This window comes from Dermacentor variabilis, chromosome 1 (genome assembly GCF_050947875.1).
Source record: "Dermacentor variabilis isolate Ectoservices chromosome 1, ASM5094787v1, whole genome shotgun sequence".
NCBI classification, from domain to species: domain Eukaryota; kingdom Metazoa; phylum Arthropoda; class Arachnida; order Ixodida; family Ixodidae; genus Dermacentor; species Dermacentor variabilis.
In genome coordinates, this window is record NC_134568.1 from 242,342,528 (window position 1) to 242,356,692 (window position 14,165).

The 14,165-nt window shown below is 43.3% G+C and overlaps 1 protein-coding gene across 2 annotated transcripts in view; it reads left to right on the top strand.

Annotated features, from left to right (window-relative positions):
• The window catches only part of LOC142560377 (uncharacterized), a 157,237-nt gene that overhangs the window by 114,637 nt on the left and 28,435 nt on the right, over positions 1–14,165 (top strand). For both annotated transcript variants that reach the window (XM_075672432.1, XM_075672442.1), the window contains exons 15-16: positions 8,369–8,648; positions 9,143–9,378. In XM_075672432.1, coding sequence (XP_075528547.1) covers positions 8,369–8,648; positions 9,143–9,378 — 516 coding nt within the window. The remainder of the gene's footprint in view (positions 1–8,368; positions 8,649–9,142; positions 9,379–14,165) is intronic.

A 14,165-nucleotide genomic window follows, 5' to 3' on the forward strand; every position in this document is an offset into this window, starting at 1 on the left:
AGCCAAAACATTTTATTATGTTCTGCAGGTGTGTTATAGATGGTGTCCAAATATCACCACATATTTTTCCGGCTCTAAAATTACTTCCACCGCGTACGACTAGCACAACACTGGCCTCAAAATCTGTGTAAAGAATTCTAGTGGGAGCTGCCACTCGGACGCGGATTTATGTTGAATTCCAATGGTAGAGTCGGAGCAGCCGACGGAATCTGTGGGTGAGCACTTGACTCTGGCGTAGAGCAACGCCTCCAGATCCGCGAGTGGAACATAACCTGCGCTGTCGGAGCAAGGCGGAAGTGGAAGTTCTATCACCGAGTTACCCAGGATACCTTGCGTGTTGTCATTTCCTTCCGCTGTTTGCTCCCAGCACCGCCGCACCGGTCACTTGTCTCTTCAGCGCCGTTCACCTGTTGTTTTTTTTTTAAGTGCGGAATGGATATCTCGCCAAGCTTGCAGCAGCTTTTGATTCCTCGCGAGTCGTGACCGGTGGCGCCTCCCAGTAGACAAACGTGGTAAAGGAAATACGTCACGCAGAGTTCTGGTCCACTCCGCCGATTTTGGCGGAGCATCTTTTTCTGCTCCACGGAGTGACTCCCGCTCTGAATCTCCTCCGTCTCTCTCATTGGAACACCTTACTCCCACCCTCACTCTGTCATTGGAACAAACTTGCTCCGAAACGAGCAGAAAAACTTGCTCCGACTCCGCCATTGGAATTCAACATTAGATGCCACTCATTGTTACAGTGAACCGAATAATTTCTTTTCCGATTTACTCATGACCTTATTGGTATTTACTTAGCCACCATTTTGAGCTAACTTTAATTCCCACCTCACTTTACCCGGGATTTTTCTATTAGAGTCGGGCTTAATATTGCCAGCTCCAACCTCGAGGATCAGATTCGGCTGGTCACAATCGAGTGCCCAAGAGGTGGCCCCAACTCAAGGCATTAAAATAGGGATGCCTTTCCTATAGGCTTGATTTATACAACAAACATGTTACTTCTCTGCCACCCTCTCTTTATCTTTCAATTTACTCTAAAGCAGCTCGACGCTGAGTTAGCAAATGCTGCTGCTTGGAGGCACACTGAACTCTGGAGACAACTTGAAACCTTCTCGCATTTTCCTTGTGTGAAGAAGTGGCAGTTGTGACTGCAATTCACCTGTGAGTGGGAGCAAACAGAACGACGTGCTGGCTCAGAACACAATAGGTGAATTAAAGTTTATAGTTTTAATTGCCACCTGGATAACGGTGCTGGCAATAGTCCAGCTGGTATTAGCATTGAAATGAGTTGAACTGCTCAATATTTAAACAGGGATTTGCGGGCAAAATGCATGCAATCTAAAAACATATACATTTCTGTGAATCCAGGCACAAATGCATGTGTTGTGAAATTTTCGGGAGGGGCTGTGTACTTTACTTTGAGTGCGATTAAAAAGAATTTTAAAAATTAATTCTACTAGGGAACACACAAAATTGGAGGACGCTTAAGCTTCGCCTTCAAGAGTGGAACGCGATAGCGTTATCGCACCCCATTCACACCGCCCACTCAAAACGATTACGCGAGCCAAACGTCGTGATCGGCACGGACAGCCGGGCCGCGACGCACCATGAAGGCTGACGCGATCATGGGGCGAGTGGCGTGCCACGTGTCGGGGCAGCGCCGAACATTGTGAGGAGGTCTTCTGTGTTTGCCGCAAGATGGCTCTGCGTGTGTGCAGAGCGCAGAAGAAATGTAGCGGAAACATACTTTGCTACTCGTGTAACTGCGACTTGTGTAATTTACATGCTCATAATTATGGATATGCACCGCAGTGTAACTTTCTACGGCACGTTTCTAAGGCAACACCGCATTCACTAGAGGCGCTTTTGTCCCACTTTGAACTATCGAACTCTTGGCTGAGTGGTAGCGTCTCTGTCTCAACACTCCGGAGACCCTGGTTTGATTGGCACCCAACCCATCTTGCAAGTTTTTTATTTATTTATGAATTGCCTTCCGGGATTTTTCGCTCATGGCCAACGGCGCCGACACCGGCTTTTCTGCGACACAAGCTCCTAATGCTGTCGCCTTAAAATCTATCTTATGGGTCGTGCATGGCTGTCATGAAGTTAAGTACAGCGTAAACCCCTTTGTCTAACAAATTCAAGCACTATACACCGGAATAGGAAGCCAGTAGAACACCATATGTGCTTTTTCAAACTGGCAATAGCTCTTTGCCCAACCACTACTGCGATGTGGGCAAAAATAATAAAATTATGGATGTAACAGTACCACGAACACCCATTGTGTATGTCGAACATAGTTTCTTTTTCATCACATCTTGAAAATATGCGTGAGCAAAGTACAATGTAATGAATAGTAAGATGAACAAAGAGGAATCACAGTGGGCATAAAGTATGTGCATATATAAAGTAAGCCATAATTGCAATTACTCGTATGCACATAGTTTCAAGGGAAAAAATTGTCGCAAGAGTACGGTATGAAAATCGGTGAATTATCATACTGATGTTGGCAAGGGAATCACTCGCCAACCTTTGGTGAGCCTTGCCATCTTCACCGTGGGCGAACATGTATTTACAGAGCTTATCATTGTATAATATGCAACGTTCAAAAAAGTACCATGAAACAATTGAAACTCTTACGTAATACAAAGCCGCTTGACTAAAACAAAGAATGGGAAACATTGCATTAATGTCCCAGTTGATACTTCTCATGCTGGAAATTTATGCAAATGTATTAAATATACAGTCCAGCCCCATTTGAGTTAACTCCCACTGCAACTTGGACCATACAGAACTGCAGAGTTGAAACACGACAGTAACTGCTCATCTGGCTGAAAATCTTTGCAGCAGTCCCCACTCTCTGCCAGATCAAACTTAACGCAGTGTCTCATTCGGCATGTGGGTTCTCAGATCATTCTTTGTCAGTGAAACCTGGCTGAACAACATGCTTTCAATGGCTGCGTTCGAAAGAGGCAGCGCAAGTAAGGACAAAGCAAGCTAAGACAACAGGCAGAACATTAGATCTCCGGCACTGCTTTTTGAATTCCTGATGCTAGCCTATAACTTGGTGATGCTTGGTGATACTGGAGCAGAACATTTCATTTTGATTGACAGTCGAGACTACTGAGCTTCCCTGAGCATGTGCAGTGCACGTCACCCTTGTGTAGAGCGGGGGAACGACGGCAGCCAGCGACATCTAATGCTAGTGACCGGGCCCGAGATTAGATGCGTCGGCCGCTGCATGCCCAGACACCTCTTATCTTGAGCCCAACAGCTACCGTTAGACGTCACTAGCTGCCTACGGAGCGCCCCGGCGGCCGTTGTTGGAGAGTTTTAGAAGAGGGGGCGCAAGCGGCTTGCGCACGCAAGAACTAGGAGCAACGGTACTGCGCATGTGCAGATCTGAACGTAGGGGCCTGCGCATGCGCGATACTGTGGCTCCTACTTCTTGCGTACGCAAGCCGCTTGCGTCCCCTATTCTAAAGCTCTCTGTTACCGCGCTCTGCACAAGGGTGACGCGCACTGTACGTCAAGAATCGAACCGTCAGGTTTCTCGTTAAGGCGACTTGCAGATATTTTCGTAATGTTACTGTGTAAATAATGTTATTTGCGAGAAAACCAAGCAATAAGCAACCCTTGATAAACATTGAAGGACCATGGGTGAAAATGACATGCCACGACGCGCGTACGTACAGTGTCCTGAATATTTAGCTGCACGTGTTAAAAAAAAAATTTCACTCACCGTTGCACTGTTCTTTCTTGCTCAAATTTTGCAGAACCATCGCATTTTGGCGTCGACTTCGTTTAATGTAACACTCGGCACACTTAATTGCCTGGTTTCCAAGAAAAAAAAAGTACACATTTGCCTGCGCTTATGGGGATGCGAGCTGCTGCCGCGACGGCGCAAGCATTAGCAAGCATTAGGGTGCCTCGATGTCCTCCTCGCCCACCGCTACGGAGCGGCAGGCGAGGAGGACATCGAGGCATATAGCAAGCATGAACTTGTCTCGCCACCTGTCGTCATCTGCAGAAAGCGTTTCGGGGAGGGCAGTCGCCTGTTCCAGGAGCGGGTAACACGTGGCAGCACTTCCTGAAACACTGCTTTCTGCATACGACTGCATACGACTGCAGATGGCGACACAAGTCTGTGCCAGGGCCAGCTTTTTAGACACCATTGTTCCCATAGTCAAAAACAGTTTCTAATTTTTGTCTTAAAAAACAGGCGACTAATCGTGCTAAGTGTTATACTAAACGAAGTCGACGCCAAAATGCGATCATTCTGCAAAATTTGAGCAGGAACAGTGCAGCGGTGAGCGCAACTCTTGTTTTCAATACGCGCAGCCAAGTATTCAGGACCTTGTATACTTGAGGTGTGTAAGTATTTTTCTTTATAGCAGCCGGCACGGAACACTCACTCGACAGCTGTCAGCCCTTGTTCTCCGTATTAAACCACGCGTAAACCGGCAGCAGACAGCGCCGAGCCCAAACAAAAAGAAAGCTTAGCGCTGGAATGACGTATCAACATGGCAGCCGTAGCTTAACGTCATCCTGCCAGAGCCGATATTGCCCAAAGACACAGCCTTCGAGATTGTCTACATATCTTAGTAGCAGCAATCAGCTTTGAGTTTTCATAAACCAGCGTTCCCGAATTTCGTCAGTGTTTACGCAGTCCTCGGGACTTAGAAGTCCTTAAAGACACAAATAGCCCAAATATAGCCATGTAGCAAATTCGGAATTTTCGACGCCAACCCGCATAAAAAGTAGCCCAATTTTACTATCAATAGCCCAATCTGACAACCCTGGTAGACTCTGTCCACAGATCGCTCTCAAGATACGGCCGCGCGACCCCACCTCCCCTCCCCCCTGGCGCCTCGGAATGTTGGGTGCCTAGCGCACGAGAGAACACGGCGCACTTCCTCTTCGCATTCGTCCCTCTTGTGTGGGCGAGATTGAGCTGCGATCATCGGCTCCTCTCGCACGCTTTCGCTTGCACGTACAGGGTAGGGCGCGCGATGATGGTGACGCCGATCGCAGAAATGCGCTTGGACTGTCCATGTAATTGCTATAGCAAAAAAAAAAAAAAAAAGACACAGCGCCGCTTTTGCATTTTTATCTTGGAGATCTTGAGAGAGGGAGAGGACCTGCAACAGACGGCCGCAGCATGGAAAGAGGAAAGTTGCGCGGCGAAGATTGTCGCCAACGTGCTCCCGCGCACTACACTCTAAAGACAGTCACACCCTTTGGGTCGTATATTTGCCACACTGAGTTTCTTGAAAACGCTGCAATCACTACTTTCTCATCGACAATGCTCTGTTATGCTGATAACGCGCATGCTGTCCATCACTTGGAAGTACCGGGCTGGCAGCGTTAAAGGAAATGCAGACAAGACAGATGACAATTATTGTTGTGTGGCAAGGCACAACCCAAAGGGTTTAATTTTGCTTAAGAGTGGAGCTTTTTCATCCACATCCTTTGAGGTTTCTTTTGACTTGCCTCAACCTTTTCACTTAAAATTTCATTGTGGATAATATCTTACTACATATTGTTGGCGCTGACGTGCATGGCTTTTAATTCATACTTTCGCTTTATTTCTGCAAATCCTGACTATAGGAGAACAAGCGCATTAGAAGCACCTGTGGCGGCTGCCTCATCTGTATTTTCTCACTTCAACATTGTTCTAAATTTATACTATAAACACTGTGCACATACAAAATATATTTAAATATATACACAGGACAAATTTCATTATATTTCTCAAAGGGAAGGATGTAGCCAATTAACAGTTATTTCTGAAGGTATGAATAGCCTATGCCTGGAGAATTAATATGTTGCTGTATGTTCACCTCGCTTCAAATTGCTTTGCATGCTTTTTTGACCCTGAAAAAGACCTATAGACTTCAGTGACCCCTTTGGCAGAGTCTTTTATCAAAGGCATGTGAAATGCACGGGAGTGATATGCGTCTCAGTATTGCTTCTCTTTCCAGTAAACAATGCTAACGACTCATGAAAAAAAAAAGCATTTCTAATAATTTATAACATTTATTAGAGATGGAAACATTGTCACCTGCATGCAGAGGTCATAAATGTATACAGTGCGTCCCAATTAACTCTCATTCACCAAGATTTAAAAATGAGCAATGCATTACTCAAAGAAACTCTGGTGCATATTGTTTCCACAGTACAGTGGAGTAGCTGCCAGTAATTTTTCGTTACGGAGGTTTAATTAAGTAATTGCAATTGTCTAACTCAAGACATACTATCCTAATTATCAAACTGTCAGAGACATGTAGGCACAGCCAAGGGATATCTAATTGCGCTATTTTCAGTGACGTACTAATTGCATACAAATTTTTTTCTGACTTATAAATAAACCCTCAAAATATGAAAGATACAACGTGACTGCACTCCCACCTGCATTTTTTATAATTGGAGCACCTTGTGTAATTCACTTAGTAACTGAAATGAGGCCTAGCCTGATTCACTCGATATCAAAATCAACAGCAGGCATGTGCAGCAGCGCTTATACTTGAACTCACAGAAAAAGAAAGAGAGAGAGAGAGAAGCTGCATTTTCTCTATAAAGGCGAAGCAGTATTAGTGATAGCCAAGTATACGACAATTACATGAAAGAAGATTACACCACCGAGAGACGCCAGATTCCTGGTGGTATTAGTGGACTCAGGCTTGTAAATTCTCATGTTTTCCGACAAGTAACACACACATATATATATATATATATATGTGCAGGAAAGAGACGACAAACCTTTTGGAAGTAAGATGTGTTTACTTAACGTTTTCGGCTGGTGGACCAGCCTTTGTCAGAGTACATATATATATATAATATGTGGGGTTCTGAAAGCTAGTCAGGCCCCAGAAAAATGAAAACTTTCTGCCTATGCTATTGCCATTAAACATGACAAATCACCATCACCTCTAGAAACTTGCAGCATTACCATTTCTACCTTAAAGGGCCCCTCACCACTCCCCATAGCAAATTTTGGTTATATGCTATAAGTTGTTACGTGTCCTCTAGAGAGCGTTCTGCTGCAAAAAAATTTTCAAATCGGCTCATTATTAGCCAAGATAGAAATATTTCAGTGCCGCGAACCCATAATTTCAGAAGGCAAGCTCCACTGCATAGTGAGACTCTCTCACCAATCGCTGCGTCTAAGCTCTGCAAGCGAAATTCCTTCCCTGCGTTCTCCCACACAGGACCTCGAGGATCGTGTGACGCATACGTCACAGGCCCCAGCTTTTTTTTTTTTTTTTTCTTCTTTTTTTTCTTTTCAGCGCTGCGCACTTTTGCTGATGGCATTGCGCACGAGCTGTTGTGATGTCTAGTTTCAAGCGCTGTGCACAAGGACACATGACTAGCAGTATAATTCAGTGCTACACGAATAGCGAGGCAGAACAAGCGAATCGTAGAGCATGATCATGCACGGGAACACGGTATAAAATGGCATAGTTTCGGTACCTGCGCATGTGACTCCATGACCGTGGAAACAAGCAGAGGAAGCGGAAGTACGTCTCTCTTGCTTCAGTGCGAAGTAAAGCAAAAAAGATGCAGACATTCCGTTTGTGTGTTTTATTATTTCTCTAAACTTCAATTCGTCAATTTAAGCAAATAACAGGGGTTGCCTTGAATAATTCTTGAAGTTACGTGTCACCACGAGCGACGTCGCACTGTGGACACGACTACGTCACCATCGGGCTTGGAGTGCGGTCGCGGCGAGGGGAAGAGAAAACGCCGTTCGGATTGAAATTTCAGACCTTTCCGCAGCGCATAACAATGTAATTCTTTGAAAACACGATCATTAGCGCGCATTGTATGCTCTGCGCTTGTCAGCTAAAAATAGCCAAACCTGGTGAGGGGCCATTAAGTATGGCAAGCTTGGCTTCCACTTGTGTGGAGATATGCAGGGCTGGACTTTTTGTGGGTTTTAAGACTGCTAGAACTAGTATGGTTTCAAAGTGGTTTGCTTCTCACATGCAAAGCTGGGATGCCCATTCACTGCCAGTTTCACATTTCACATTCTTTCAATATGGTTATCTGTGTAGTGGTACTGTTGTCTTATGGTTGCTATGGCTTCTGGTTGCTTGACTGACCGGTCACCTATGTGTCTGCCTAGCCTATGACATGCCATTCAGCTACAGGGTATCGCTTTGGTCCTTATAATCTGTATTAGTCGCTGTTAAGAGAGTGGAAACGAAATGTTACACTTCGAACATTCGCCATTAGTGCTCCTTTATTGTTGTCCTGCAGCGTTCTCCCTAAACTTCCTAGTTCCTTGTGATTGTGCTTGGTAGACCCGTTATAAGAACATTACATCCATTTTTGAGGTTTTTAGTAAACGAAAACTATTTTTCAGGTACCATCATCACCAAAGGCAGTGGTGAACCGCAATGAAGCCCGCAAAGAGAATGGAATCCGGTTGAACAAGTTTCCTAAAAGTAATGGAACAAGCACAAACGGTAGTAGCTGCATCGCCAGCATTCGAGAATTGAATGAGGAGTGTCCCCTGCCAGAAGTGTCCTTGTGCAATAGGGTGACCTCCAGTGTGGCCATAAACACATTGTCTAGCAGCCGAGTGCCCACAACGTCAATTTCGGGTAATGTGTTCATCATTGGCAGGCCAACGTTACCTTCAGGTGAGTGCACAGGAGCACATGGCAGCATTGCCTTCTCATGCTGGAAATGCAAGTTGGTAGTTAGCCTCTGCTGAAACAAAGGCATGCAAAGCTACCAAGGAAAATGTATGAATTTGTGCTACAGCTGTATAGTTGCAAGTGCCAATTCACCTTTTAGTAAATTCCTTAGATATTTTACTTGCATGGGAATATAAATGTTTCACACAACCTCTATGATCTTTTTAAGCAGGCAAGGTAAAAAAGAAGAAAAACATTGTATTAACCTGATTGGCAGAAATGGTTTGGAAGTATTACTGCTCACACTGCAGTAATATATTACCGCTCTACATTAGTCATTCTTACAATGGAATCTCATCTAGCTCCCACTTGGCTTTTTGTTGTGTATATTTCCTGTGTTCATTCTATATCAGACCCCTTATTTAGAAGTAGCAGACAGTTTGTCTTTGTATACCGTCATTGACGAGACATATGATGTATTCTGTGTGTCATGACAGAAACTGGGAGCTTGCTGAGCAAAGAAACTGTGTCAAAAATGACCATAGGAGATGTGGAGCTATCGGTGACGTCATCTACGTTGTCTTCAAATAATGTGATAAAGAAAGTGCCCCAGGACCGGGAAGCCTGCATATCTGAAACTGCAACATGCAACCATCAGCAAAGCTGCTCTGCAAATCAGCATGCGGAAGCCAAAACACAGCTATGCATTACACACCATCTCAACGGCACACAGGTCAGCCATTTAGGACGCTGTTTCTGTTACCTTTGCCCTGAAAATACAAAGAAATGTTATATACAGGCTTCTCTGTTCCAATGATTATCACCAGTTCTGCTGTTACATTGCGGTAGCATTAGTTGCTACTGCCCTTGGAATGAGGCACTGTAGCTATGTGGTAAAGTGCCATCTTTGCCATATTTTTGCATCATGAGGTGAGAGCTCTTTGGAGTGACCAGATGCTCTTGCAGAAGACAAAATTGTGGCTCTATTAGACGTCTTTGTAAACCTACTTGACAGATTTTAAGTAAAGCCAGGTACCTCACCTGCTTGCCCAAGATAATGTCATTGTAGAGCGTGGAGTCTGAAATCTTGTGTTAAAAATGGCAGATATTACAAATTGTGTGCCACCAGCTTTATCAATGAGGTTATGCATGGTGCGCATTGCGGCATTCCATCTGCACTTTTAAAAATGGCCACATCGCCATCATGCAGGATGCATTCAGCTTGCATGCTTCCCATGCAAGCCAGCAGGCATTCAGGAAATAATACATCACAACAACAATAACAGGGTATCACAATTTACATAGCATATTTCTTTCAAGCGCAGATGGAATGCACCCAGTGCTGCAGAACTGCATATAATTTGTGATCCCTTTAAGGAATCATTCCTTTAAAGGGACACTAAAGGCAAATATTAAGTCATGCTAAACTGATAGATTTGGGCTAGAGAATCTCTAAAGCATCAATATTATTGCAAACGGAGCCTTAGTAATCGAGAAATTGAGGTAGATGCAGGACACGATTAGAGACTCCCCTGGGACATTCAAGTACTTGCCCGATGACAAAGGCACTCCTCACATAAATTCTATCACTAGTGCTCAACCAGTCGTTATAAAAACATAATTGTATTGATTTATAAGACAAAATGCTACTTGTTCAGTTATATTTCTTTTTTTATAAAAAAGAACCCATTGACATTACCCTGGACAAAGACGGGGGCGGTCGAAAGGTTTCGTTGTCACTCGACTCTGTACCTCCCGCACTTTTGCGTTTCAGTAGTTTCATTATCGCATAGTGCTGTGCGGGTTTTGCTGGCTCGCAAAACTTGCACAAAATGCAAGTAGCAGAGAATTCCACGTCCATGTGATGTTGTGGAATGCCCGAACAGTCCATGCGTACTGATGAGCTGCAGTGACGAATCCACTGCTCTGTCTTGGCTTGCTGTCACCATGGCCATGCATTTGCATTTTGCATTTTGTGCGAGAAACCATACCGCCGTCTGTCGAGCGCCGTTTTACTCACTGACAGCAACAAAGGGTGGTGATGGCGTGTGCAATGTTACCACTCCCCGGTTGGGTGGCGGGAGATTTGAATGGCGATAAAGGTGTTCAAACCCTTCAGATGCAGTTTTCTTGTATACTAAGTCTTTTATTGGCACAAAACAAGTGTTGCAAGGTTTCTGGAATGGTATTTAAACAGTCCATGTCGACTTGGTATTTGTCTTTAGTGTCCCTTTAAGGCAGTGGTGTTTGGCTGGCCTTTGCTTCTCAGGTCCACAGACTATGTCTGCTATGCATGATGATTTACATATGATAAGAGGAAGAGACCAAGTGCTTAGTTATTAAGGGCAAAGGAAGGCCTTTAATATTTTTTTTTATTTCCCTTGCTGGTCATTGGGTTGATGTCATTTGTCTTATAGTATTCATACCCTTACTACAGTTGAATGCCAAGATGGATGAAATAATTCAGCAATTAATTATTATGGTGAATGATGAGCACTGCTACCTAATTTGTAGCTATTGCTTAGTCTGTAAAAAATACGCTACCTTTTCTAATGAATATCATGCAGTATTTTCGACGACAGTGATGTGGAGGTAACGCTTGTGTCTCTTCTTTTTTTATTCCCTCGCAGCACATTATTTGCACTAGTAGACACAGGCAAATAGGTGCTTCTGTGTACTTGCATCTTATTGAATGCACCCTTCATATTGAAAAGCCTCCCTTCTGCATTGCAGGACAAAACTATGTAGAACACCACTGTGTTTCATGATAGATTTGGGGATGAATATCTTGAAACTGGTGGCAGTCTCGAGACTTCCACCAAATGGACATGCCTTAAACGCTGACAGGCTTCAACCACACAATTGCAGAATGCACCCCCCTGATTAAAGTTACTTAGTAAATATTCAAAACTTAGTTCATCAGGAATGATCACACATAGTGATGTCCAGGTGGTAGCTTCTATGCTTTTTTTCGGGGGGGGGGGGGGGGGGGGGGTAGTTTACCCCAAGCAAAACGCAAGACTTGAAAGGGACACCATGAAGCGGTTTTTGTTGTCCCTTTCTTCAAGTCTCATGTTTTGCTTGCGATAAGCTTCCCGAAATCATGAATCACCAACTAGCCTACACCCACACTCTGCTAAGCTCTTATGCATAGTGGCATTCACAAGTGGAATGGAGGTAAGCAGGGATGGAAGTGCCATGCCAATTGCACCATCTTGCGCCAAACCTTAGAGCTGTGTGAGCCTGCTCCAAAACACCAATTTTGATCGAATTCGCTAAATTGAGCGGTATGTGTGCGTTCAGTGGCAACAACACATCCACAACCGTGCTTTGGCTAGTGTTTAGCCATGGAAAAGCCTAGGCAACCCGTTTGAGCGCCACAGTCTTTGAAGTGAGGGTGTTCAGTAGTGCATTGGAACATGGCCACAGCAAAATGAAAATTGCTTTGTGCTATGTAATGCATTACGCATGTTTATAAGAAAAGGTGCAATGTCAGCTGAGTGAATAAATTGCATGGTGTGTTCAGCACTTAGCTCTCATTAGATTAGTTTAGTTACACTGATACATTTTACCTCTTGGTACGTGTGTTATGTTCCAGATTTATTTTGCACGCTTACCACATTCACTCACCAGGATTACAGTGCGGCATGGCAACAAATGACCTGTTTCCTCTTGTGAAACTTTTTGGCCACAAATCTCTAGTGGCAATCGTGATCATCGCTCAAATTTGTATTCCAGTTGCTCCGTTTTCTGCACAACCACACCACACCAAATCAGAATTTTGCCGCAATAGGACATAAGCCGGGGATCTAGTTTCATTTTTACTCATGGTTTTAGTAAACCTTGGTGGCCAAACGGCGGTCTTAAAAAGCTGGCAAAAAACTGAACTACCGGAACTGCATTCGTGGCAACGATGTTCACAATGCCACTTGCGCAGATCAAGTTAAAAAAATTCAGTAAACAATTGGCATAGAAGGTATTGGTTGTCTTTATGCATTGGCTCTCCCATGGATGTGCCACTAACATGTTAGCATAATTGAGCTTGTGTGAAAAAATTGGATGGCGACTGTATAGCCCTAGTGTATACAGAATCAAAGCAATTCTTTTCAAAAATATCAAAATGCATTTTCTTTGTAAGTGATATAAAAAACTAACATTTATTCTGTGCTAAGATAACACCGCTTGTCCCAACTGAATGTGGCGTAGAATTAAAAAATATTTGCAGGCCTTATGCCAATGGCCCCCAGTTGTGTTGATGGCTGTTCATACTAATTATGAGTATCTTTCTTTTCATTGTGCAAAAATAATTTGTAAGTTTAATTACTTAATTGTTATTAACTTACTTAATCGATAAGGTGTCAGAGTAAGTTGTGAAGAATGTCGAGAAATTACTGATGACAGTGTTTAAAGCAACCTAGGTTTTGTGTGGGCCTTCTTATGATGAAAAAGAAAGTGAGCGAAATTTTTAAAAATATGCCGTGACAGTGCATCTGCACTCTAAAGATTGAAACAGTCTCGAATGTAAACCTCGTCAATTTTGAGCCTAGCTTATAACACTGGCAATGAGCAGTCACGCTCTTTTCTCAGCGTGTCAGCAGTTTTCGGCTTTGGCAAATGCAACACCCTAGTCTACACATGCATAATATACACAACATACTAAATTACGAGTTTTAAATATGAGACTGCTGATATTGCTGGCACTGGGACACATTGCATGGAAGTTTTTAAATTTCGTGAGCTTTCTTTTTCTTGGCAGAAAAAAGGACTGCAAAGGCAAGTTGCTTCTAAAAGTGTGCGAATAGCAAAATTTTGAGATTGAATAGTTCCAGAAGCGAATCAAATAGTGAATACTTTTCAAATGATCCTCCAATAATGAACAGCCGCCCTTACAATTAATATAAAACGATGTTCACATTTGAGCATTTATAACTTTAGCAAGCTTCTGTCATTACACTGCACATTATGAATCTTTGGAACAATTAAGCAGTTTGTTCGCATACTTGGTACTTTACTGAGAATGCGAATGATTGCTGTGTAGCCCGTTAAGTCTGACTCCTTGAACGACTTAGCCCACTTCACATAATTTATTAAGGTTTGTGCCTCTGCTATGCTCAAAGGGATGAAATCGATCCTACTTTTGCTCTAATATTATGTTTTATTGTGCACCTTTGACGTTCTAAAATATTCGATAACTATTAAACAAACATTTGTGCTTATGAATAGTGACTATTCGGTTCGGATAGGACACTATTTGGTTTATTATTTGAAAATTTCAAATATTTGTACCTTCCTAGTTGCTTCAAACATGGTCGTTTTTCAACCTCATCCACAGGCTTTGCATTGACACCTTATGATTGAGGAATGTAATTACATTAGCTAATAAAACTTAAATATTAGTTTGTTGTATGCAACGAAAAAAATAAATACCTATGACTAGCATAGACAATGCCTGTAAACATGCATTGGGAGCCGTCTGTTATTTATTATTTCTTGGCCACATTTAGTTGCTACAAAGCCAGC